The sequence below is a fragment of the Sebastes fasciatus genome, chromosome 6, assembly GCF_043250625.1.
Source record: "Sebastes fasciatus isolate fSebFas1 chromosome 6, fSebFas1.pri, whole genome shotgun sequence".
In the NCBI taxonomy this organism is placed as follows: domain Eukaryota; kingdom Metazoa; phylum Chordata; class Actinopteri; order Perciformes; family Sebastidae; genus Sebastes; species Sebastes fasciatus.
This window is the reverse complement of record NC_133800.1, coordinates 33021287-33047585: the sequence shown is the minus strand read 5'-3', so window position 1 is coordinate 33047585 and position 26299 is coordinate 33021287. Positions and strand designations below refer to the sequence as shown.

Below are 26299 nucleotides of genomic sequence, written 5' to 3'. Positions count from 1 at the left end.
GCACACCGGCACCCGGTCGGTAACGAGACGATAAAGTTTCTCGCTGCAAAGCCCCGTCACTTCACAAGACACAGAAAACCTCTGTTGGTCTGGAGGAGCTGCAGCATTTATTTCTGCACAAACGTCCACTGTACATTCACTAGATATTCTCAGAGCTAAACTAACTCCTCTGCAGTGTGGAGTGAGCGCGTGTTCACGTCTAGAGGTGGAGCGAGTACGCGAGAACGCGCCCGCTGTCTGAGTGAAGGAAAGCAGGCAGAGTAGGAGAGGCTCTGGCCACACGCGAGCGCGCATACGCGAGCGCGCATACGCGAGCGCGCATACGCGAGCGCGCATACGCGAGCGCGCAGTCGCAAAATCAATACAAATTGATTTTGTGGTATATTCACAAAGCACAGTGAATTACTTTTCATAAGTAAAGTTACCAACGGTGTTTGAGACCAGCCTGTTTAAACTAACAACGTTGCCAGATGTTGTCCGACAGATACAGATGTATGATGTGTTGCCGTACCGGCAACAAAGCAACATGTTTACTTTGTGAAACCTCCGTGAGAAAAGACAGACTGCCCAAAGAAGATCCCCTTAATTAAATCTACTTTATTATTAAAGTGGATTGTTGTTGTGACTAAATTAGGTCGTTTGTCAGGAGTCACCGGATGGCTTCGGCCCAATACACCAGGAAACGTAACCCGGTTCACTCTTCACTGCGGGGGTCTCTCTCTGAGTCTTTAATGCTGAGCAGCTTATAAGTCACTGAACGTCATTATCAATTAAACTGCTTATCATTTCCTCAATAAGAATTAAAAATCAAGCTTTTTATATTGATGTTGATCATTTTGTCCAACCAATAGTCCAAAATATATATTCAGTTTTCTATCATAGCAGGTGATGAAAACCTGCAAATATTTATGTTTAAGTGCATTTTTAGAATTTTTATTTAAAAAAAAATGTAAAACAATTGTTGTTGAAAATATAAGATTTTATTATTACAAAAAATATTTGTTGTCCATCATTAAACTGATTAGCTGGCTAATCACTTCAGCTCTAGTTCTAGTACCTGCATGTAGTTTAATGTAATTTAACGCAATATAAAGAAAACGTTTTGACAGTAACTTAATTTAAACTCCTTTAAATCAGGATTTCTGGAAAGATTTGTTTAAAGAATACACAACTTATATGAATAAAGATTTTTTATTTCATTTGGCGCACATGCCGAAACTTCTGAGAAAGTGCGACCCAAGCGATAAAGAAGACAGGGTTTGCATTTAATGTAATTAAGAATTACCACAATCCTGTGACTCCTGGGAAACTGGCAAAGTTCATACTTAATACTGACCTCATGCTGCACAAGTTAACTAAAAAGTCCAACCGAAAACGTGCATCAGAGAGCTTTATTTCCAAAACTTGTACAACAGTATGTGTTCCATTAATATCAGAGAAAACTGACGTGTTTATGTCCGGTGAACTTGAGTTTCCTGCTAAATTCTGCAGAGCCGAGGTACATTCAGACTCAAGAGAGGAAGCCGAGATCGCACCGAGGTGAGACATTTGCCAAAACTTCCTTGAAGGCCAACAGATCAGATTACAAACAGGGAACTCTGACGTGAAGACGGTTTCACTACAGCAGCGGCTTCCAAACAGGTTGTGGAGTTACATAACAGTGAAGAATGCAGTTATAGATACAACACTGCAGCAGAGCATGCAGGAGTTTGTCACCTGACACATCTTGTTATCAATTTAGTGACTAGATGATGCAAAATATGACTTTTGGTGTGTAAGATATAGCCAGTTTATAATTCATAAAATGTTTTGTTCTGATGTTGGCAGGGGAAGTCTTTCTGAACTCCTAATAAAGACAAACACGGAGTGATTACAAAATGTGGACACTTAAAACGCCATCAATGCAAAAGTCACTTGTTGCAGTGATGTTTGTATTTATTTTGCACAACACTGTGAATCAATTTAATCTAAAAGGTTGATAACAAATGATGTGTTTGTGTTGGCCGTTTAATAAAAATATTTTAAAGTTAGTTATCTTCTTCTTACAGGATAAATTTCCACTGAGGTGGACAATAGAGTGATTCAGGAATGAGTCTTAAACCCCGGAAATGAGTTTCTTATTTTAGCACTTTCAGTTCCCTCGTCTCAAAGTCAAGGTTTTTTTTAATGTTTCTTTAGTTAGATGTCTGAAATAAGGTCTGTTCTACAAGATCAAATACATCAGCAAATATCCCACTCGTGAATTTTGAAGCCTTTATGTGTCCTAAAAGAGGCGATTGCTAACAAGTGGCTAAATGAGACTACTAAACGTCATCACGCCGACTCGTCCGCCTTTACAGCCTCGTTACTTGCACTCATGTGACCGCGATGTAGTTTGTTTATATCCTAATGTTATCTTTTTACTTCTGACGACTGAATTCACACTAAAGTGGTGTTGATTTGTGAAGATTATCTTGCTGAAAAAAACGTGTTAGTATCATAAACTTGTGTTTGTCACAGGGTTTATTTTCTGCAATAATACAAAACCCAATGGAACAATCCCGTTGGGTTTTTGTCGAGGGAACCAGGGTGATGCTAACAAAAATACGTCATCCCTGGTCCACTCTATAACGTTTATCCACTTTATCTAGAAAACTGTTGTGAGTTTTGTCTTCATGCAAAAAGCAGATCCTCCCCCCGACCTTAACCACAACAAACCCAAACATCACATCTATCTGAAGCCAATAAATAACGACCACATATTAGAACGTATGGCTCTACATCAGACTACAGTAGAGTTCCAGTGCCTCTCCTATCTACAGTATGCAAACAGCAATAGAAAACTAATTAAATACCACAGTCTTCAAAATGAACCACAATCCGAGAGGAGTTTAATTGATGCTTATGTAAATAGAAACCACAAACCAAACTGGCTCCTAATGCGGCCGACCAGTTCAGCACTTTGGGGAACTCCCTGAGACGCTTCCACTACTACTACTGGGAGGTAATAAATCAAATTTATCTCCCAGTTTGAAGCTCTGTGGTGCTACTGGTTCTCCAGCATTCAATAACATGGCGTGACTTTAATTAAACAAACATTAACATAACACCCTTTCACATTTCCAGCCTCTCCCTCGCTGACCTCAGGAGCACCAACGCCTGAACTCACACACATCTGATCAATTGTCACTTAGAAATGTGCAGCTGAAGAAGAATTAAAGTAAATAAAAGTAAAGCTGGGTTTTGGTTTTACTTGGGTAAACTGAGCAGAAGTTAAATGGCCCAAAAGAATCTTTCTTTTAGATGACTATTCTATGCAAAACCTCATCACTTCAAATAGACGTTTGGGGCATCTGAGGCCACGCAGGTCATCAGTACAATAATCATCCCCAGTGTGACCCCCGAGCCCACAGCTCCAGAAATACCTCATTTACAAGCCGACACATTTAACAGCTGACCTCTAGTTGGTGTTTTTGGCACCGGCGGGCGTACGGCTTCGCTGCGTCAGCTTCGCTGCGTCAACGCCAATAATCTCTCAAAGCATTTTCCTCTATTCTCCTCCACTTCATGCTCTTCTCTTCACTCCAGACCACGTGGAACCACCAGAGAGGGTGAGTTGAACTTTAAAAGACCCGTTTCCACCACAGGAACTTTCCCCCGGAACCAAGAATCTTTTGAGGAACTTGTTGCGTTTCAACCACAGGGACTGGGGTCTAAATTAGGTTCTGGGGACATTTTACGGGAGCTTTTTACGCCCTAACAAAGGCCCTGGTCGGGGGGGTAATACTTTCTGGAAGTACAGGAACTTTCGGGGTGGAGTTTGCAGAGATGACTGTCGCTGATTAGTGTACTGCTTGATTCATAAACACGGAAGTACTCTAGTATCAATGATGTGCTGACCTGCAGCGACAGAGCTAATGGTCTCATCCAACAACTCACTGTTCAGTCATTCACACGTTTAATAGCGGGTTTCTGATCAAGACTGGGACTAAAAATATCTTCCAGCTTCAATAAACTAGCAGCCATTGATAAATTAATTACAGAAAGTTGTGTGATTATTGTCATATTTACACTTGTCTTTTAGGTTGTTATGTTTTTCTGTCATTCATTGTAGAGCTGAAATTGTTAGTAAAGGTAGTTGATCAGCAAAAAATCTAATTAATTGTTGCACATTTTTCAGCAAATAAATGCCCAGAATTTTCTGGTTTCAGCTTCTCAAATGTGAACATTTGCTACTTTTCTTTCTCATAATTAATTATTAATATTAATATTAATATTTGTATTATTATTATTTATTATTATTATCATTATCATTATTATTAATAATAATGATAATAATAATAATAATAATAATAATAATAATAACTATTTATATAGCACCTTTCAAAAACAAAGTTACAAAGTGCGTTACAATAAAAACATTATAAAAGTAATTAAGATCCAGAACTTAAGATATAAATAAGATTTAATAATTTAATAATTTTAAAAAAAGCCATAAAAGAAATAATATAAGAGATTTAAAGGAAGATACTCAGCTTCCCTTCCAGAGATTATTGATAAAAGTAAAAATAAAAATAAAAATGACTGATCTGTTATTTGATTTTTATTGATATAACGTTTGGTTTTTGATTGTTATTTTTTATGGTTCCTTTTTTTCTATGCATATATTCTATTTATATATTATTTTACAACTGATGTTTATTAGATTTATTTATGATATTTGTATTCTTGTCTTGTTTTTCTCCTCATTGTAAATCCATCAAAATAAAAACTCTTTTTCAATCACACTTTGAATTTACATCTTGCTGTGTGTTCGTTAAGTTAAACACTTTGAGCCACATACTTTGTATGAACTCTGTCATATAAATTTAGTTTCATTATTATTATTATTATTATTATTATTAGTGGTGTTTTTTCTTCCTTGTTTTTCTTCCACTTCTCAAAACCAATGAACTTCCTGATTACAAACAAGAGGATGTGAATCAAACTGACACTTCAAGGCTTTAAATCTGATGTCCTGATTCTTCTGTATCTCACATCTTTCTTCTGCATTATCGTTGTGTTTCAACTGAAGGATATTTGCAGAACCTTCCTTTTCTAAACTCTTATTTATTCTGTTTCTGCATCCAGTTAAAATCTGCTGCAGCAACAATTTAACTTCCTGCACAGGAGCCAATAAAACGTCATCTGCCTTGTCACACAGTCACCGCTGCGTGACAATTAATCCACGTATCTGACAGGTTAAGTGAGGTGCAGATAAACGAGGATAGTCGCTCTCTTTTGGCCAAAAGGCTCGTCGAGCGTGATTTACAACGCTCTTTAACAATTAAAAGTCGGTGCGATCCGTCGTTGTGCAGACTTCACAACTCCAAAATGAGCATCTTGAGGCCTCTGATCCTGCAGAAAGGACCAACACAGTCTGGTGGTAGAGCTGTTTACCCGGCTCGTCTTCCTCCTCGCGCTAACAAGCGGCGAGCTTCCAAGTCTCCGAGCCGCAGGAGGCAAATGGATTCTGACATGGAGAGGTGGCGAGTGCACCGATTGATCATCTTTGCCATTTGAATAATCAGCTTAGTGCACGGTGAGAGTGCGACGCACGGGGAGCACTCGGTCACCATCTTATTTTAACACATAAAGGTCACTGCCTCAGTCCGCTTCATCTGATTGAGTTTATAAACTTTACTCACTCTTTGCTCAGCAGCTGTCGATTTACGGTCAGAGCAGCAGCTGTGCATGTTTGTGGCTCCAAATGTCAGCAACTGTTTGGACAATGTGGACTTCAATACCCAGACATCATACAACAAATTCATCTTGTATGCCTCACAGCTAAAAGAAACCAGAGGATGTGACTCAGAGCCGTTTGTATTTCACTCAGGCTCAGATTCGTCACCGTCCGTGGGCGGATAAATGACCGGACCCGGCAGTACTGTCTCATTTTGGGGTGAAATGGGCTGAATCTTCAGCATCCTACTGTGTGATCAGACTGTAAGATGAGTTGGTTTTGTTCTTGTCTCTGCTAGGATTGATAATTTGTTAGCACTTAAAGGCTGAAACATACATTCATGTTGCACTTGAGACTTTCTGAGTGTTTGAAAAGACCTTTTAACTCAGAGCTCAATGTCAAGATGACATGTTCACAATAATACTGAAAATCTTTTCTGGCGCATCTTTAAGACATTTTCCTTGAATATTAATTTGAGAAGAACTCCAGACATCTTTCTGACACTTATAATAAAACTGTTATTTGGATTCCCTTCAGGTTGCAGTCTCGCAGTCTGACAGAAACATGCATTAAACAACTCACACAACGTTGTTCCTGTGAAGGCAGAAGAGCACAAACTCACTTATTTTAAAATGCTCAGCAGGAGCAGGTGATGATGAAAATCATTTCCCCAAACGTTAAGATTAGATTGCACAAATCTATTGATTATATAAATTAGGGCTGGCAAAGTTAAGATGATAATAGCTAACACTTTAACGCAAAGTCGTTTATATGCCACTAATTTTTTTAACACATTAACGCAATTGATCTTTCGGAGGTTGTAGCGGGCTCAGTTTTAAAGCTAGAGTGAAATTATGGTATCATATGAAACTAGAAAACCTAATGAATCCATTGGTACCAAACATGTCATACTAGCTTGTAGAGAAGGAGGATAAATAATGCTGCAAACTTACGCTAAATTTTGGTGAGGAAAAACTGGCATGGCCATTTTCAAAGGGGTCCCTTGACCTCTGACCTCCAGATAAGTGAATGTAAATGGGTTCTATGGGTACCCACGAGTCTCCCCTTTACAGACATGCCCACTTTATGATAATCACATGCAGTTTGGGGCAAGTCATAGTCAAGTCAGCAAACTGACACACTGACAGCTGTTGTTGTCTGTTGGGCTGCAGTTTGCCATGTTATGATTGGAGCATCATCATCATTAAATATTTTAATCGATTGACAGCCCTAATATAAAGTCAGATAATGTTTTTGAACTGTCGGCTAATTTGTGTCCAATCTCTCTTTTTGGACAGTTAATTTAAGTCAAAATGTATCTGTCAAAAACTACAACTTTTCGTTATGTTTAGTCAATTAACATAAAATGAATAAAGAATTTTAATAAACGTTTCAGCCTCTCTTTTGTGACTAATTGCAGTTTTTTCTCCATTTTATATCATTATAAACTAAATCCTTTTGCGTCTTTTAAGCAATTTGAAGACAACACGCTGGGCTCTTAGAACCTGCAAAAGGCATTTGTCCTTATTGTCTAACATTTTCAGACTAAAAGATCAAAATCATTTAATCCAAAAAGTAGAAATTCTTAGTCAACTAACACTTTTTCGACTAATCTATGAGTTGATTTAATCGACAGATCTGTTAAACTAAGAATTTCACAACAGCATCACTTTCAGTCTTGTGTTTACCAGAGATGTGCTCATAAGTTTCTTGGAAATAAGAAATCTTAGTCCAAAACGATTGATTGTCGGGGCAGCCTTACAAAAATAATCCATAAATTAATAGATTAGAATAGATTAATTTAATTGTGTCTCTTATGACACCTTTGAGCCATAAATTCAGCAGTATTGAGTATCTTTGTCACAGAGAGGACACAACACAAACAACAACAGTTCAGTCTGAGTTCATAGAGAACATGAGGGCAGTGAAGCAGATCTGACGCCTGATTGTGTTGATTTTTCATCTCATATTTTTAGAGTAAACCTCAGTCAGCCGCAGCGGCAGCGCTTTCAGTTTCAGCAGAAGAAACATAAATAGCAGAGGCAGCAACACTTGACCACAGAAACCGACTTCAGTAAAAACACCAGCGGCGGCTGTCATCGAAGCCTCGCTGAGAATTTATCAGCAGAAATAAAATACAGATGCAGGAGCAGACAGGTACACGAGCAGCGGAGATGCAATAAGGCGGGAGAGCATCAAATCAAATGACACCGCTGTCAAACCCAAAGTGACATTTGCCTCAACTAATACCAGAGGACAACACTCAATCACTGCTGAGACGTCTCAGGTTAGACCAGCACGGATTTATTCATTTCCAAAATATTACAAGGACGCCGTCAAACTAACTTTATCATCATAATGCTCATAATGTCATCCAGGAGATGATTAAAGAGACGCAGATTATCCAGACGAGTCCGCAGATTTATCACTTGTTTGATTTGAATAATGAAAAACTGGATCTAATTGCCAAAAAACGTTTCATCATTTCACTAACATTGAATCAAACGTCTATATGTGATGTAAAAGGAGAAGCTGGTAGACCAAACTCAGGAACTTATCTGCCAAATGTGCAGCTCTAATTAGCTTTTTAGCTTCTTTTAACTCATTGTTTTGGTTTTACGACACATTTATGACAAGGTTCAGTGTCATCAAACTCTTTTTAAATAAACAACCCACGATAAATTCATTGTAAACTAGAATGGCACTCGGAGAGCGCAGACCTCCGCCAAGGTGCGTGACTTTAAAAACAGATCACAGCTCACAGCTGGCGGTACCGTGAGGTGGTCGGCTTATTATTAACACGGTGTGTTTCCGTGTAACGTATCGGCGGATGCCTCTCTCATTCAGCAGCCTTGTTAAGTCTGTATAACGTTACACTACGTTGTCTCTCATCCCCTCATCTACAGCTTTTTTCTTTCTCACCGCGGACGGCCAGCAGCTCCCGCACCTCGGATTCTCGGCACACATCCACACATTTATCTCTCTGCTCAAAGAAGGAGGAAGAAGGCGAGGTCACACGTCATCAACGCGTCATCAGTTACACTGCGCATGTGTTATACCCTGTGGTCTTAATGCTCAGGCTGATCGGGAATTCTTAAATAAACTCCTGAACCCGGATCATGATCCAGATCGCCACCATTGTGCTACACCCCACCCCTTGCAAAAATTTCATTCAAATCCATCCCAAACTTTTGGAGTAATCCTGCTAACAGAAGGACAGACAGACAAACAAACCAACACCGGTGAAAACATAACCTCCTTCCAAAGCCCTTGGCCTTGGAGTTACCTCCTTCCAAGGCCAAAGGCTTTGGAAGGAGGTAACCAGCCATCCAGCACCAAATGGCAAACACACAAGGTTAGCGTCTAGCTGGTGAACATAGTGGAGCATTTAGCGGCTAAAGAGCCAGATATCATTTTCAGGGGTTGGTGGAGAACAAACACAGAGCTAAAAGAAGGCTTTAAATGAATGTTGCTTCATGTGTAAACAGAAAAGTGGTTGTGAATAAGCTGCTAGAAGTTGGATTATGTCGCAGGCAGTGATGAAAGTAATCAGTTTGACATCCTGATATATCCTTCAAACGCATGTTGTAGACACTTCTGTCTGCTTCTCTCTGGAAATGCTTTCAAAACTTAGCTGGATATTTATGCAGGGAGTGCGTTTAGTGACAGTGTGGCTCTATGGTAGCTCTGACAGCATGAGCGGGTCATGTGAAATGCTGCAGGGTGACTCAAGTGGAGGACAGGGAGGAGTGGAGCTGCGGTACCTTTGAGATGAGCTCGTCGTGGTTGGCCAGGTGCGCCCGGCAGTGGATGCAGCTATAGGTGCGGTGGCAGCTCGGCAAGTAAGCCTGGAAGGTCTTTGACTTGGTCATCTTCACCATGTCAGTTTGGCAGGGCTCTTCGCTGGTGTCAGGGCTGGCACTGGAAGAGTTGCAGCTCTGTTGGACTTGCTGACAGAAGAAACACTGGAAGATGCAAGCAAAAGCCGTCGTTGTTGTGGAGTGGGTGTGTGGCACGCTCCACACAGACGCCACGGGAGAAAATCAAACCTGCGGGGCGAAAAGGAAAAAGAGAGGAGATGTGGTGAGAGACGAGTCCCGTACTTCCTATTTTTAGAGCTCATGATCTTGATTGCATTTCCAATATAAACTCAGCTCATTTGCTCGAGCAATCATTTGATTACAATAATCTATTATGTGATTACGATCACATGTTGTCGACGACCAACATGGCTGTGATGTAACTCAATATTATGACACGTCAAACTAACACCACACGACATGTTTCACTTGATCACAAACTGTATTTTCTTATTTTATGTCCTCGTCTGTTCTGTCTCACTGGGCCGATACAAGCAGGATTATATTATTATTGCTTCTGAGATAAATGTTAGGTGTTTTTATTTGTTTTCAAGTCAATAAAATCATGTATTATTCACAAAACCCCTAAAAAAGGACAATTTGTTTGTTTTACAGACTTTGTTTTAACTGCAAGAAACAACTTAAATTAATGTCTAATAGTCATGTTTTTAATTATTGGCATCTATATATTATTGTATCTATCAAAAGTCGCAATTTTGAAGTTCTATTATTATGTTCATTCACAATTATTATTGCATTAGATATAACAAGAAAAATATAATCTTGAACTGTAACTCCTGTCAGTCAAAATAAAGAGGAAATATTGGAAACATTACATAGAGAAATCAGTTTTTTTCCAGTAGTTAAATATGTTTTTAAATAGTTTTGGTAACAGCAAGTTATTAATTTACATGTACCAGGTTTATTTTATAAACCAGAATATATTTATATTTATTCATTGATTTTTATTTATTTATTCATTATTTTATTTTATTAATTTTTTTTTATTTTTTATTTATTATTGATTGATTAATTAATTAATTAATTAACTTATTTTATAAAACAAAACATTGTACCTTGCAAACTTTGCTAGTATAAATAGTATGTTATTCTATGTTTATATTTTAGATTTCTAATGCTGGTTGTAGTAATCTGATATATTTATCGTTTATTCTAATATTCTTTATATTGTGTATTCTATAGATATATATTTCTCTAGTGTTGATATGTACATTTTATTTACTGTTCCTGTGCACTGTTGGATAACCTGCAACTGTAACACAATAATTTCCCAATCTGGGATCAATAGTCCATCCATCTATTTTGGTCTTATCTGTGAGGTTTTGGCAATCATTTCTATTGATTATGATTTAAGAGATTGTACTCTACAACGAAGTGGATGGGGGAAAGAAACACGACTGTTTGGACGGACGGATTATAAACATCCAACAGTTGATCTAAAGCTCTTTGTTTGGAGTGAGAGCGTCGGACATGATGCTAATAACTTCCCATTGCAGGAAAACTGCAGGAAAAGTTCAGCAGGTCGAAGCTGAAGCAGGAAGTCTGTAACTGATGTTTTCAACAGACAGTTTGAGTAATAACTTTACTGTTTGCCTTCTTTTCTTCTAACCTCTGGGTTTGTTTACAACCTGTCAGATCAGCTGACTGATCGTGTTTGTTTCTCGCCCTGTTGGACTTCTTTTTAGTGACCTCATTCCCAGATCTCTGCAGTGTTGGAAGAAGAACTCTGAACTTTACAGAAGTAGAAGTTGTAATACGACAGTGTAAAAATACTCTGTTACAAGTAAAAGTCCTGCATTCAAAATCTTATTTAAGTAAAAGTGCAAAAGTTTTAGCATGAAAATATACTTAAAGTACAAAAAGTAGTGGCCCATTTCAGAATAACCTGTAAGGGATAATGTACAGCCAGCGAGCCGGTCATTATTGTGGAATAAACCCTGACAGGGCGATATTGCACCCTGATGCGAAGCTGAGTGGTTTCTCATCGCCCTGAAGGGGTTTATTCCACAACAATGACCCGCTAACTGTACATTATTCCGCTTATTACACGGCTACTTGCTTAATAAATCAATAATTTGACACAAAAACGGTCCGTTAGAGTCCGAGATCAGAACTGCGTCCATAGCAACGGTCTGTTATCCATAGCAACGGTCTGTTATCCATAGCAACGGTCTATTATACATAGCAACGGCCTGTTATAAAGAGATAACAGACCGTAGAACGCCGTGATTGACCAATCAGAATCAAGTTTTCATCAAAGCCATATAATAACCTATAATAATATATCAGAATGTATTGGTTGATTTATATTTTGAATTAATAATCTGAATCTGCAAAGTAACTTGTAACAAATGTTATCAAATAAATGTAGTTGAGTAGAAGTATAAAGTTGCATAAAATGGAAATACTAAAATAGTAAAGTACAAGTACCTCAAACTTGTGCTTTTAAGAACAGCACTTGAGTAAATATTTAGTTAAATTCCACCACTTGAGTTCAGCAGTCACTTTGGTGAGCTCAATGTTATCATAACAAACAGAAACTAAAACTACAAAAACATGATCCAAGTTGTAATAAAATGGAAATATACTTGAAAAAGTTAAAAACAAACAAACAATAAAGGCATCACAAAGCATCACTGACAATCTCTCTAGAGAAGCTTCCTCATGTTTTCATGGCTGAGATGAATTCAACACGCCTGCAGGAGATTCAACTCTGCAGAACCGAATGCATACCAGTTCAGTTCATCTGCAGGACAGACTAGAATAGACGATGAGACGATGCAGCCCAGACACAATGAACGAGGGACTCAGGTGGACTTAAACGTCTCTGCAGGTGAACAACAACAACAACGCCAAATATGCACCAGAATAAAGACCTGCTCCACCTCCTACTGTACTTTAGATTCCAGCTGATCAAACATGACATTCATGCTCACACTGATACCAAACAATATGCATATTTAACCTGGAGACTCACAGCAATTCATTCTAAATGATAAGACATTCCTTACTCTTAAAATAAAATAACAAATACAACTTTTAAGTTCAGCATCCAGATCGTCAAACAGACCAGTTTTGTTTTATTTGACCCATTTCTATTTAAATAATCCCTTTTTTTTTTTTATCTCCCTCCGTATTTACACCCCGCTGCCTCCACGCTGGCTTTTATGACCCTTTTTATTTATCTTGTCTATTGAATTATCATTATTAATCGTTTTGTTTGTGTCCGTGGTTTACACCGAGTGGGAACTAAAAGGCTCAGCTGTCAAAACAAATATTTTACACAAGTGTTGTTCCTGTAAACACGGAGATGATGGATGTCTGGTGTCTTTAAGTGCACACTGAGGTTTGAGGTTACACAGGTCCGTTCAGAGAACATAGGCCTTTTACTAGTTTACTTTTCAACAGCTTGTTACTGTTGTGTTGTATCTTGTTTATCTATTTCATTTGTTAGAGTCTATTTTATTATTAGATTTTTATTTCCCCTGTGCATTAGTCTCAAATCATTCTACTCTTTACATTCTTACTATCTTATTATCAGCTTGTCAGTAATCTATAAAAGTATAAAATAACACAGAACAAGCTACAGACACAAAACCAGACATATTACGGCTTTATAAAGTTTCCACCGACTCCTGAGAAACATAATCCATCTCTTTAGCTGCTAAATGCTCAACTTTATTCACCAGAGAGTTGCTAACGTTGTCCGTCTGCTTTGGGCTTTAAGAGATTTTTTTTACATTTTTCATCTCTTCTTTTTTCTCTATTCATTTTTAATCTATTTTATAATTTTCGTTTATTTAATTTTTGTTATTATTATTATTTCCTGACTTATTTGTGGATATTCTCCTTGTATTTTCTACTATTTGTATTTGATGTACCCATGATGAGAATCAGTTCTGTCTCATGTGGTCAGCTGTGGCTGTCTGTGGGTATGTTGTTGTATGATTGATGTGTTGTGTCACGGGGGAGTGTTGATCAGAAAAACTAAAAATAACTTTCCCTGTATAGTGACTGTTCTTCTGATTATTGACATTTAATAAAAAAGACCTTTGAAAGGAAGAGATTTTATAGTATAAAACAGCAACCTAATGCTGCTGGGAACAAGGCGGATGAGAGCCGTGAGAGTCAACCAAAACAACAACGTTGCACACACAAAGTTGAATTCACCACCAAGAAACAAAACCTCTCTGGTATGACAACTAGCTTTAGGTGGATAAATGTTAGCTATCTTTAGCACACTTTAGAAATATAGTTGTGTAATTAACATTACTGAGTCACTTTGCTGACTTTATAACACCAAAATTTTGGTGAGGAAAAACTGTCATGGCCATTTCCAAAGGGATCCCTTGACCTCTGACCTCAAGATATGTGAATGTAAATGGGTTCTATGGGTACCCACGAGTCTCCCCTTTACAGACATGCCCACTTTATGATAATCACATGCAATTTGGGGGCAAGTTATAGTCAAGTCAGCACATATATACACACATATACATATATATATATATATATATATATATAAAAAATGTATATTAAATTATAAATTAGTTATAGATATGTCATTTTTTTGTGTTGTTAATTGATTACCAGTAATACATATATACATATAATGGCATAAAGCAGCATATTTGCCCACTCCCATGTTGATAAGAGTATTAAATACTTGCTAAATCTTCCTTTAAGGTACATTTTGAACAGATAAAAAATGTGATTCATTTGCGATTAATCGGGATTAACTATGGACAATCGTGTTTAATCGCGATTCAATATTTTAATCAATTGACAGCCCTAATTTTGTATTAGCAAACTAAATCTGCAAAGTAACTAAAGCTGTCAAATGTAGTGGAGTAAAAAGTTCATTATCTGCCTGGGAGTGGAGTCGAAGTATAAAGTAGCATAAAATGGAAATACTAATAAGTAAACTCTGAGTACCTCAAAATTGTACTTGAGTAAATGTACGTAGTTACATTCCACCACTGCTTTCTGCCTGATACTTCTTTAGAAAGAGTATTTTAAAACATAACAAAAGACAGACGCTGTCAAAGATAAAGTGTTGACATTAGGAACTATTGTCTTTAAAAAAAATATCTTTGTCTTAAAAATATACTGTCTCTCACAGCCCACGGCTCAACAGTCCCTCTAACCACCAACGCAGCCCAACAACAACAACAACAACAATAACCCTGCTGCATCCCTGAGAGTGAGAACACAATGACAACAGGACTCCAGAAGTTTCCAGTTGAGCTCAATGTGCTGCAACAGGAAGAGCAGCAGCGCCGAGACAGAAGCCAGCAGCCAGACGAGAAAACAAAGGAGCTTCCGCAACTCAACAGGAAGCAGCCGTGACCTGACGTGAAGCGTGGCTGCTCTGCAAACACACACACACACACACACACATACACACACTCAAACACACTGTATATATATATATATAAACTCACATTGAAGGTAGAAAACAAGGTGAGAGCTGGCAGGCTGACCCGGTGGCCTCCAGACGAGCTGTATTTACATACTCTACATACTGTATAATCTGCACAGGTGCCTGAGGCATAATCCCTGCATGAAAAGGACAAAATCCCCTTTCTGAATTAGCCCAGTTTAACCCCGGCTGCACGTGCACGGGAAAGGTAAACACACACACACACACATATACACACACACACACACACACACAGACAGACACAAGAGCTTTGTGAGTGTGTCACACTTGAGCACCATCACCATCAGTGATTATATCAGCTTTGTGCAGTGCATCACACACACACACACACACACACACACACACACACACACAGAGACAATAGCCTGCTGACAACATGACACAACACACACCTTCCCCTTTTTTTTCTTTTCTTCATAAATGCCAAATAAGGACAAAGTGAGCGTCTGTGGAAGCTGGTTCTTTGTTTGTTTTGATCCCCTGTGAAGCCAAGTTGCTGCACTTCAGGGTCTCTGACAGCACATGGTCTTATACTGTTCACTTTTCTAATCTTATTTTAGCATTTTCTGCATATTTCTTTGAACTATAACAGCTGGAAAACACTTAAAAAAGATGCCTTTAATCCTACAAAATGATTTCCTGCTACTAGAATGTGTGCTTCTTTTGTTTCCTTCCTCATCACATGGCAACAGCTTATTTTATTTGTATTTAAACAACGTTTTTTTAAGCATAAACAAAAGAAATTTAAAAAAAAGGAGATGAGATGTAGGTAACAGCTGATATTGAAACAGAGAATAGTGAAAACAAAGAGTGCAGCAGCAACACTGTGCGTCTCTGGTAACAGGAAGAAGTGTCCAAGACAAAAGGCTATCTCCACTCACCCCAAAAACAACATATTTAACACCTAACATGCATTTCTATCATCATTTTTATGTCCTAAATAAGTTCATCTTGACATGACAGGCTTTTTGCAATCCTCCCCCCTCCTCCTCCTTCCTTATAATGAAATGTGTTGATCCCCTGTGAAGCCAAGTTGCTGCACTTCAGGGTCTCTGACAGCACATGGTCTTATTTTTGTTCACTTTTCTGATCTTATTTTAGCATTTTCTGCATATTTCTTTGAACTATAACAGCTGGAAAACACTTAAAAAAGATGCCTTTAATCCTACAAAATGATTTCCTGCTACTGGAATGTGAGCTTCTTTTGTCTCAGTCTTCCTCATCACATGGCAACAGCTCTTTGTTTTTATTTTTAAGGATAAACAGAAGAACATTTGAAAGAAAAGGAGATGTGAGTTGCAGGTAACATATTGAAACAGAGCAAAGTGAAAACAAAGAGGGTCTTATTTGTGTTCACTTTTCTAATCTTATTTTAGCATTTTCTGCTTTTGTCTTTTAACAACAATAACAGCTGGAAAACACTTAAAAAAGATGCCTTTAATCCTACAAAATGATTTCCTGCTCCTAGAATTTGTGCTTCTTTTGTTCCCTTCCTCCTCACATGGCAACAGCTTATTTTATTTTTATTTGAACGACTTTTTTTAAGAATAAACAACAGAAATTTGCAGGTAAGACAGCTGATATTGCAACAGAGCAAAGTGAAAACAAAGAGGCAGCAGCAACACTGTGCGTCTCTGGTAACCACTAACAGGAAGAAGTGTCCAAGACAAAAGACTCTCTCCACTCACCACCAAAAAAACAACACATTCAACACCTAACATGCGTTTTTATCATCATTTTTATATCCTAAATAAGTTAATGTTGACATGACAGGCTTTTTGCATCCTCCCCCTCCTCCTTCCTTATAATGAAATGTGTTGATCCACAACAAAGAGCCACGACGCAGCTCCAGAGCAACAGTGCAACGCTTGTTTTTCCTGCAGCAGTCTGTGAATCCTGCAGAACCAGAAGCAGCACCAGAACCTGAGAGGTAAACATGAGTCTGGTACTCACCACCTGGGTCATCTGAGCAGCAGAACTGCTAGCAGCAGAAACAACAGAGATGTTTTTTTCCAGTTGTTATTCTTGTTGTTGTTGTTATTTCTAAGTTAAATAACTGATTGTCGTCCTCCCAGCCTCTGGTCCATGTGTGATGCTGCCAGATGGGAACTTATTGTTGTGTCCTTTTGGTGCTGACGGATCTCATTTTTTCCCCAACACGAGCTTTTGTTGTGTCTTTTGTGTGCGTAATGGACTGGCCTGGTTACTTTGGTACGGGGACGTCACCACGTGGGAGGGAGATGGAGCTGTGATTGACAGGCGGGGCTGGCCAATGGGAGGCCGCGATGCCTTCAGGATCCCGTGGGAAAGATGGAAACCAGGTTTGAGAGGAGCAACCAGGTGGAAATAAAATGTTATTTTTTTTACTTTTCTTTTTTGCCATTAATTTATTATTGTATATGTTCTTACGCATGTTCTACCTGTTTTTATCCCTTTATGCATTTTTTAAAATTATTTATTGCAACTTCCTCATCTCTACTTGTGCACATATACAGTATATGTATATAAGTAATTGTATATATTGTTTTCATTGTGGACTGTAATGCTGTGCAATATGCTGCCTTCCACTGCGTAGTTGTCTGAAATATATTAATTATTTCTTTTTTAAAATATTTTTTATGAGAGTTACAAGTTCTTTTAACATGGTCATGGAGCATATACTGTATATTTGTATTGTGGGGGTATCGTTCCTATGCAGAAGGTAGTTTAGTTTATTTATTGACTACACTGAGGGCGTTTTATATTTTAATTATTTATTTATTTATTGTGTTGAATTGAATGTGCTATTTATTTTGTACTGTAATTACCTTGTGCCTTTTCTACCTTTTTTCTTTTCTTAAAGCCGACTCGGTGTAAACTGCTCAGAATTCCAATGTACTTATAGGTGACAGTGGCAAATAAAACTCTTGAATTTCATTGTGCAACCCTGTTGTATACTGTATAGTAGATTCTCATGACGTAAATGTATCGCATTAAAGTATTTAAGGTTACTTATCTATACTTCTGTTCTTCTACTTTATTTTGCTGCTGTGACACTTCAGTTCCCACGCATGAATCAGTAAACTTCACCTCATCTTAAAATTTAAGTTATTCTTATTGTGTATAGCTATTTTTTTAGTTTAGATTGATGTTTTTCACTCAGTTTAGGCCTTAAAAACACCTTAACAGGCTCCTGTGGGAAAAATGGAAATCAGGTTTGAGAGTAGCAGCCAGGTGGAAATAAAATGTTTTCATTAATTTTGGAGTTCATTTATTATTATTGTATATGTTCTTACGCATGTTCTAGTTGTTTTTATAACTTTTTTTGTGCAATTTTTCTATTTAATTATCTATTGCAACTTCCTTATCTCCACTTGTGCACACATGTATACATATACATTATATATGTATATAAGTAATTGTATATATTGTTTTATTTAATTTCTATTCTTTTATAATTCAAATATTTGTACATATGTTGTATGTGTGTAGCGTGCCTGTTGTATATAGTAGATGCTCATGACGTTAATGTATCATATTCAAGTATTTAAGGTTACTTATCTATACTATGCATGTGTTCTTCTACTTTCTTTTGCTGCTGTAACACTTCAGTTTCCACGCATAGAATCAATAAACTTCACCTCATCTTAAAGTAAAGTTATTCTTATTGTAAATAGCTCTTTTTTTGGTTTGGATTGATGTTTTTTTGCTCAGTTTGGGCCTTGTAAAACACCTTAATAGTGCCGCTTTTGTATGCTTTCAAGAAATAAAAGATCCTTTGAGTCTTTTCCTTCCATGTGTTTCGCTTCAGGCTTTAAGTTGTTGACTTTGGGCAACCTAAACCCTTCTCTAATGAAGAAGTTTTAGGTGGAGGATGTTCACAACACATTTATATGTCACCTGTAAAATTTAAACATGAACTCTATTGCAACACATATAACGTGTCTGTGTCTAAAGTGTGACACATTTTAGAATTACTTATCACAAACAACAAATTACCTCATATATTTTAGTGTCAGAAAAAAAAACCCAAAGCTGTGAAAGTTATGGCTTTGTTATTGCTGAAGCGCTTATTTCCCATGTGGCCTGAACGCGCCACTGAGAGGGGGAGGGAGCGAGCAGATACCCGGATGTGTAAATAAATACAAGATGAGAATATGAATCTGATTCCTCTTCTTTCTCTCATATGAAAAATAAGACTTTCTGTTTGTCATGCTCTGTTTTCCACCTGCAGCTCTCTGTGGGAACTAAAGGCACAGGCATATTTGGTTTCTGCATGTTTTTGGCACATCTTTTCACTCAAATTACCAACTGCATGATAGATATTTATATATTATTCATTCTGTGGACTGATTAATATAGAAATGATTGGCATTGTGGGTTAAAATCCTTAAAGAAAAAGCATCCTGACATGTTTTATAAGGATGTCAAACACAGCAAAAACATGCAATGTGATATTATCTCGACACCAAATGGGAGCAGAAACACCAGAAAGTCATAACTGAACTGAGCACCTATAATAAAAAAAAAGGAATATTATGGGATGATTATTCCTGAAAAACATCCACACAGCTCTCTGAGCTAAAAACAAGCTTGCTCCTATTAGTTATTTTTAGAAACAGATCAATAGATTCCTCTTTAGACTCTGACTTGTGAGACAAAGCTGAGATTCTTATTATATTTTATAGATTTAAAAAACAAAAACAGCAGCCTGTCCGCCCACACCTCCTCCAACACCTCCTCCTCCTCTTCCTCATACTACTGCACTGTTTGTGTCAGCACTGCATCATCCTGACATTGGGCAGATCCAACATCTGACATATAATGCCACAAATGATGACATTAAATCTAAAAATAGTCTAAAATTAAACAGTAATCTGGTTCCTTCCTCTCAAACAGCAGTCTGCCCTCGTCCTACCCTTCCTATTCTGACGTCAGCTTCAAGACAACAACAACAACAACAACTCATGCACTGCTTTTTTATTTTTAAAAACTGCCTTTCATGCATGTTGACAATGCAGCACGAGCACTGTCATGTTGCAACACCCTCAGATGTGTTGCTTCACCATATGGATGTAGACACAACACACTGCAGCTTCCCTCATGAGCTGCAGGCTGTGCAGCGCATGAGCGTTATGAAATCCATCCCCCTTTCACTGTGTTTTTGTCTCCTGTTCACGTGGCCTCATAAGCCCCCCCAAAAAACTGACCGACATCTGCAGCCAAAGAGGAGATGAGGATGATGATGATGATGGTGATGGTGATGATCATAACAGAGAGATAGCTGCACATTACAAGCTGGAAGGAGCTGCACAGCTGGGTTGTTTTTGTTCTTAAATGCAACTCTAAGCATCAAATTGTGTCTCATTAAAGAAAGAAGCAACCTTATAATAATTAATGTTATTATAATGTTATAAACATCCTACAGAGCTGTCATCCTAGAGGAGCAGGGGATTAAAGAAATATGACAAAATACCAAACTTCTAGATGAATATTATGCAAATATTATAAGATTGTTACCAGAATATTGAAGTGTTTTTTCATGCATTAGTGACTCTGCATGCATCCCAAACAGACAAAAAAACGATTACACATTTAAGGTGTAAAATATAAATATAGGCTATAAAAATTGCAAATCCTTTGGTGCAACAGGAACATTAACTATCTAGAGGAATATTATGCAATTATTATAGGATTGTTACCTGAATATTAAAGTGTTTTTCATGCATTAGTGACTCTGCATGCATCCCAAACAGAAAAAATATGTAAAATATAAATAAAGGCTATACAAATTGCAAATCCTTTGGTGCAACAGGAACATTAAATAGCTAGTATCTAAAGGAATATTATGCAATTATTATTAGATTGTTACCAGAATATTAAAGTGTTTTTCATGCATTAGTGACTCTGAAAGAAAACACAATACATTTAAGGTGTAAAATATGAATATAGGCTATACAAATTGGTGCAACAGGAAAAAAAAACATGAACTATAAAGTATAATAAGAGCTCTAAACTGACCTAAGTCTGTATCTAAGAGGATATCATGGCAGCAGGCTGTTACAGTTATTATAGTGATTATTCTGACATGCACACGCAAATCCTTTGATGCAACAGGAAACAAACAAAATAGCTCCTATCTAAAGGAATATTACGCATTATTATTATTATTGTGTGTTTTTCATGCATTAGTGGCTCTGCATGCATCCCACACAGAAAAAAAAAAACAATGAAACATTTAAGGTGTAAAATATAAATATAGGCTATAAAAATTGCAAATCCTTTGGTGCAACAGGAACATTAATTATCTAGAGGAATATTATGCAATTATTATAAGACAGTTATAATGGTGATTATTCTGCGTGTCCTCCAGCAGGTCACTGGAGATGCACTCACCCCAAAACCACTTCTCCTTCCCCGCCTCGGACACCAAAACAACCCGCTGAAGGAACCTCTTCCTCCGCTGCAGCTGCGGGACTCTCTGAGGGGTTTTAGTAGAAAACATAAATAAAAAACAGAAAGAAAAGACGCCTTTCACCGTCCCATCAAGGTAGCAGCAGCAGTCTGTCCAGGTCCGGCCATTAAGAAGTCCAAGAGTGTGTGCATGTTGGAGCAGCTTGCAGCTCTCTGAAAAGGTTTAACCTCGATACCTTTCAGCTCTCCGACGTTAAACCGAGCTAAGGCCTTTTACTTATGCTGAGATCCTAATGAGCTCCTCTGAATAATGCACCAACACGTCCACGACACCAGAGACGTCCAACAAGACTGTCCGCTCTGTCTGTAAGTGTTTATGGTCTCATTGAGGTGAACTGTGTGAGCTGATTTCTGTGCAAAAAACAAACTGTGTTTTATTAGGTCTGCAGGTGCTGCCTTTACGGGGAATAGGAGATTAGAGAATTCAGCGCATAAGATCAACAACATGAAACATGTCTGAACAAATTCAACATTTTTACATCCCACAGGAAAGTTGGTTTGCAGCCAGACATTTAACACATGAATCACAGGAATACGTTGATGACAATAAACAGCAACAATCTATAGTCAAACAATTCAGAATATATTTTAAAATTAAAACATTATAACTTAAAAAGTTAGAATAATAACTTACTTGTTTCTGAAGTTTTCAACCACATCTGGTTTTCTTCCTCAGTGGATGGAGTTGATCTATGAGGAAACATTCAACATGGAACAAAAACAAAGAACAAAACAGCAAAAGTAGCCTACACAGTTTGTTGTATTTATCATTGTATTTTTTTTAATTTATTTTTTAATAGTGTTTGTGAGGCAAATACTGTAGTTTTAAGAGCGTATGAGGAAACATTAAACAGTTTTTATAGCATCATTTTATTTTAGAAAATATGAATTATATTTACTTTTTTTGTATTTTCTTAAACCTAATTGTCCCCACTTTCATTTTATTTTTTTATTTTTTTATATACAGTATTTGTAAAGCAAAAACTGTGGTTTTAAGACCGTTTGAGGAAACACAACAGTTTTTATAGTATCATTTTATTTTAGAAAATATAATTATATTTACTTTTTTGGGGCATTTTCTTAAATCTAATTTTCACCACTTTTATTGTATTAATTTTATTTTTTTTATACAGTGTTGGTGAAGCAAATACCATAGTTTTAAGAGTGTATGAGGAAACATTCAACAGTTTTTATAGTATAATTTTATTTTAGAAAATATGAATTATATTTACTTTTTTTTTGGCATTTTCTTAAACCTAATTTATCCCACTTTCATTGTATTTTTTTTATATACAGTGTTGGTGAAGCAAATACCGTAGTTTTAAGAGTGTATGAGGAAACATTCAACAGTTTTTATAGTATAATTTTGTTTTAGAAAATATAAATTATATTCACTTTTTTTGTATTTTTTCTTAAACCTAATTTTCACCACTTTCATTGTATTCATTTTATTTTTTTATACAGTGTTTGTGAAACAAATACTGTAGTTTTAAGAGCGTATGAGGAAACATTCAACATGGAACATGTCTGAACAAATTCCACATTTTTATCCCAAAGGAAAGTTGGTTTGTAGCCAGACATTTAACACATGATGCACAGGAATACATTGATGACAATAAACAGCAACAATCTATAGTCAAACAATTCAGAATATACTTTAAAATACAAACATTATAGCTCAAAAACATAAAAGTTAGAATAGTAACTTACATGTAATAGAAGTTTTCAACCACATCTGGTTTTCTTCCTCAGTGGATGGAGTTGACCTATGAGGAAACATTCAACATGGAACAAAAACAAAGAACAAAACAGCAAAAGCAGCCTACAGTTTGTTGTATTAGGCTACTTTCATTATTTATTTCCAGTGTTAGTTGAATATGTATATTTTAAGCTTGGAAACTTAAACCTACTTTGTCACAATGAAGTCAGAAATCATGTCAACAGCTGTTTATTAAGTAAATAATCACCACTTTTTATGTTTTTGCTTTCACTATTACTTGTTACAGAGTCTGTTGGATCCATTAAAGCTGCTTCATCCAAACAAAACAACAGAAAGCACATGTCTTCATCTTTAAAAACTCTTAAAGTTGATCTTTGGAGAGGTACGTGAAGGCAACAGTAGCCTAGCTACACAGCCGCTTCTACAAATAGCGTCCAATCAGCGACAAGTAGAATCTCCGTCTGACCAATCCGCTGCGAGGATGGGCGGGGCTACATCTCAACAGCCAATCAACACGCTGGACGAGCGCGCTCGCGGGGCTGAGGGTTGTTTTTGGCTGTGCGCGCCACCGAAACAGACGCGTGCCAACAGCAAAAGCTGATACTACCCAGTGCGCATGCGTGGCCGCATTGCAAGCACGTGGTTAAGAAGAGCAAGTAAACAAACCCCCACCAAAACAAATCAATACAATTGATTGAGGTTTAATTCTGGTGTTTACTGTAGTTTTACTATACATGTTTATGTCAGGGTTAAAATAATGACTTTTTATTATATATTTTATTTAAATATATATATATATAAATAAATATAAAAAATATATATATAAATATATATATAAATAAATATATATATATAAATAAATATACAAACATATATATACAAATATATATATATGTAAATAAATATTCAAACATATATATATACAAATATATATATATAAATAAATATACAAATATATATATATATATATACATATACTGTATATAAATATAAAAATATATATACATATATATACATAAATATATATATATATATATATATATATATATATATATATATACACATATATATATATATAAATATATATATATATATATATACACATATATATATATATAAATATAAAACATTTTTTGCGTTTTCTTAAACCTAATTTCCCCACCTTCATTGTATTTTTTGTTTTTGTACAGTGTTTGAGAAGCAAATAGGTTTAAATTTGTATTCATTTTCGTACATTTATTTTATCAGGTAAATAAATGGGGATTATTCTCTTCTTTTAAAAAGAAAACAATTATGTCAACCTTTTTAAAATCGAAGTAAATCAATTGAATTTTAAACATTTTTATTGCTTGTAGGCTACAAAAAGTGAATCACACTGCTGACTGGACAAAGGACAGACTGCAGTAGATGTTATTAGCTGATACAACAGCGCCCCCTGAAGGACACCACGGCATAAAGTCTCTATAATACAGTTGAGTGAGATAATTCAATCTGTTGAACATGAGGATTTATTAAATGCATTACATGCATTTTTTTGTTAAAATTAGACTTTAAAAAGATGAAAACATTACTGATTCCTCTTGATGATTTATCATTTTCACTGCACCATGTTTTGATCCAAAACTAAATAGATATTTAAAAAAAAAACATTTCAAATTTCCTCTAAATTTAATACATTTTAAAGGCAATTCTTCTTAAAAATAAGACAACACGAAATTGCATCATTAGATGACAGAGAGAAGTCCTCACAGGAGGAAACATTTCGAACCTCTCCAGTAGTGGAAAGTAACCAAGAACATTTATTTAAATACTGTAATTATGTAAAAATTTTAGATACTTGTACTTGAGTATTTCCATTTTAGCTAATTTATACTTGTATTCCACTACATTTTGGAGGCAAATATTGTACATTTTACTCCACTACATTTATTGTATAACTTTAATTACTTTGCAGATAAAGACATAAAATGTTTCTTAACTTTTTTTTAGCGGTCCATTCATTTTGGAGTCAATTTATTATTGTATATGTTCTTCAGCATTTCCTACTTGTTTTTCTCACTTTTTGCATTTTTTCTATTTAATTATTTACTGCAACTTCCTCATCGCCATTTGTTCACGTGTATAGATATACAGTATATGTGTATAAATATATAAATAACTGTGTATATTTATAATTTAAATATTTATATATATATGTTCTATGTGTGTGTAACGGGAAGGAGCTATAGCGTACATTTCATGGTGTAACCGTGTTGTAAAATGACAAATGATGAATATTTGTGATTATTTTCGTGTCAATACACTTTGTAGTTACTATTTATGTATAGTGTCTGTAGTATTTACTGCACCATGCTTGGATCTAAACTAAATAGATATACTATTAAAAAATATTTTAAATTTCCTTTAAATTTAATAAATATTTTAAGGGCAACAGACATAAATACTGTAATTAAGTACAAATTTGAGATACTCATTTCCAATTTCTGCTACTTTATACTTCTACTCTACTACATTTTAGAGGCACGTATTGTACATTTTACTCCACTACATTTATTTTATAACTTTGCAGATTCTGTTTAATAATACAAAATATAATAAATCAATGATGTATTATTATAGATTAAGATAAAAACGTTTTCGTCCCCGAAAGTCTTGAAGTGGAAAATACAATTGCAAAATGAAACGTGGCAGACAGTAACAGTCACGCTTCATGTTTTTGGAGTAATACACCATCTTTATGACAAATTTTCACTCTTCTCATTAAATAAGGGATAATGTAGAGCATGCCGGTCATTGTTGTGAAATAAACCAGGTCTTGCATCGCCCCTTAAGGGGGTTATTTCACGATAATGACCCGCTCGCTGTTCATTATCCTGCTTATTACACGGCTACTTACTGAATAAATCAATAATTTGGCACAAAAATGTTCTGCCAGAGTCCGACATCAGAACTGCACCCATAGCAACGGTCTGTTATAAAGAAATCAAAGCCGTGTAATAGCAGTTAAAGAAGTGGTCACAGAGATGTTAATGAAGGTACAGTGTTTTTAATGAACGTCTATTTAAAATGGCAGAGTTGCAAAACAAAAAAAGAAACATTCG

General features: G+C 36.2%; 1 protein-coding gene across 2 annotated transcripts in view; it reads right to left on the bottom strand.

Annotated features, from left to right (window-relative positions):
- Window positions 1-21832, bottom strand: part of LOC141769891 (protein yippee-like 1) — a 38476-nt gene extending 16644 nt beyond the window's left edge. The window contains exons 1-2 of one of the 2 annotated variants that reach the window (XM_074639399.1): window positions 21401-21832; window positions 9466-9750 (exon numbers count right to left, since the gene is read on the bottom strand). In XM_074639399.1, coding sequence (XP_074495500.1) covers window positions 9466-9582 — 117 coding nt within the window. In that variant the 5' untranslated portion in view covers window positions 9583-9750; window positions 21401-21832. Of the gene's footprint in view, window positions 1-9465; window positions 9751-16978; window positions 17401-21400 lie in introns of those variants that run through there. The other variant, XM_074639400.1, reaches the window with a different exon arrangement.
- Window positions 21833-26299: the final 4467 nt, after the last annotated feature.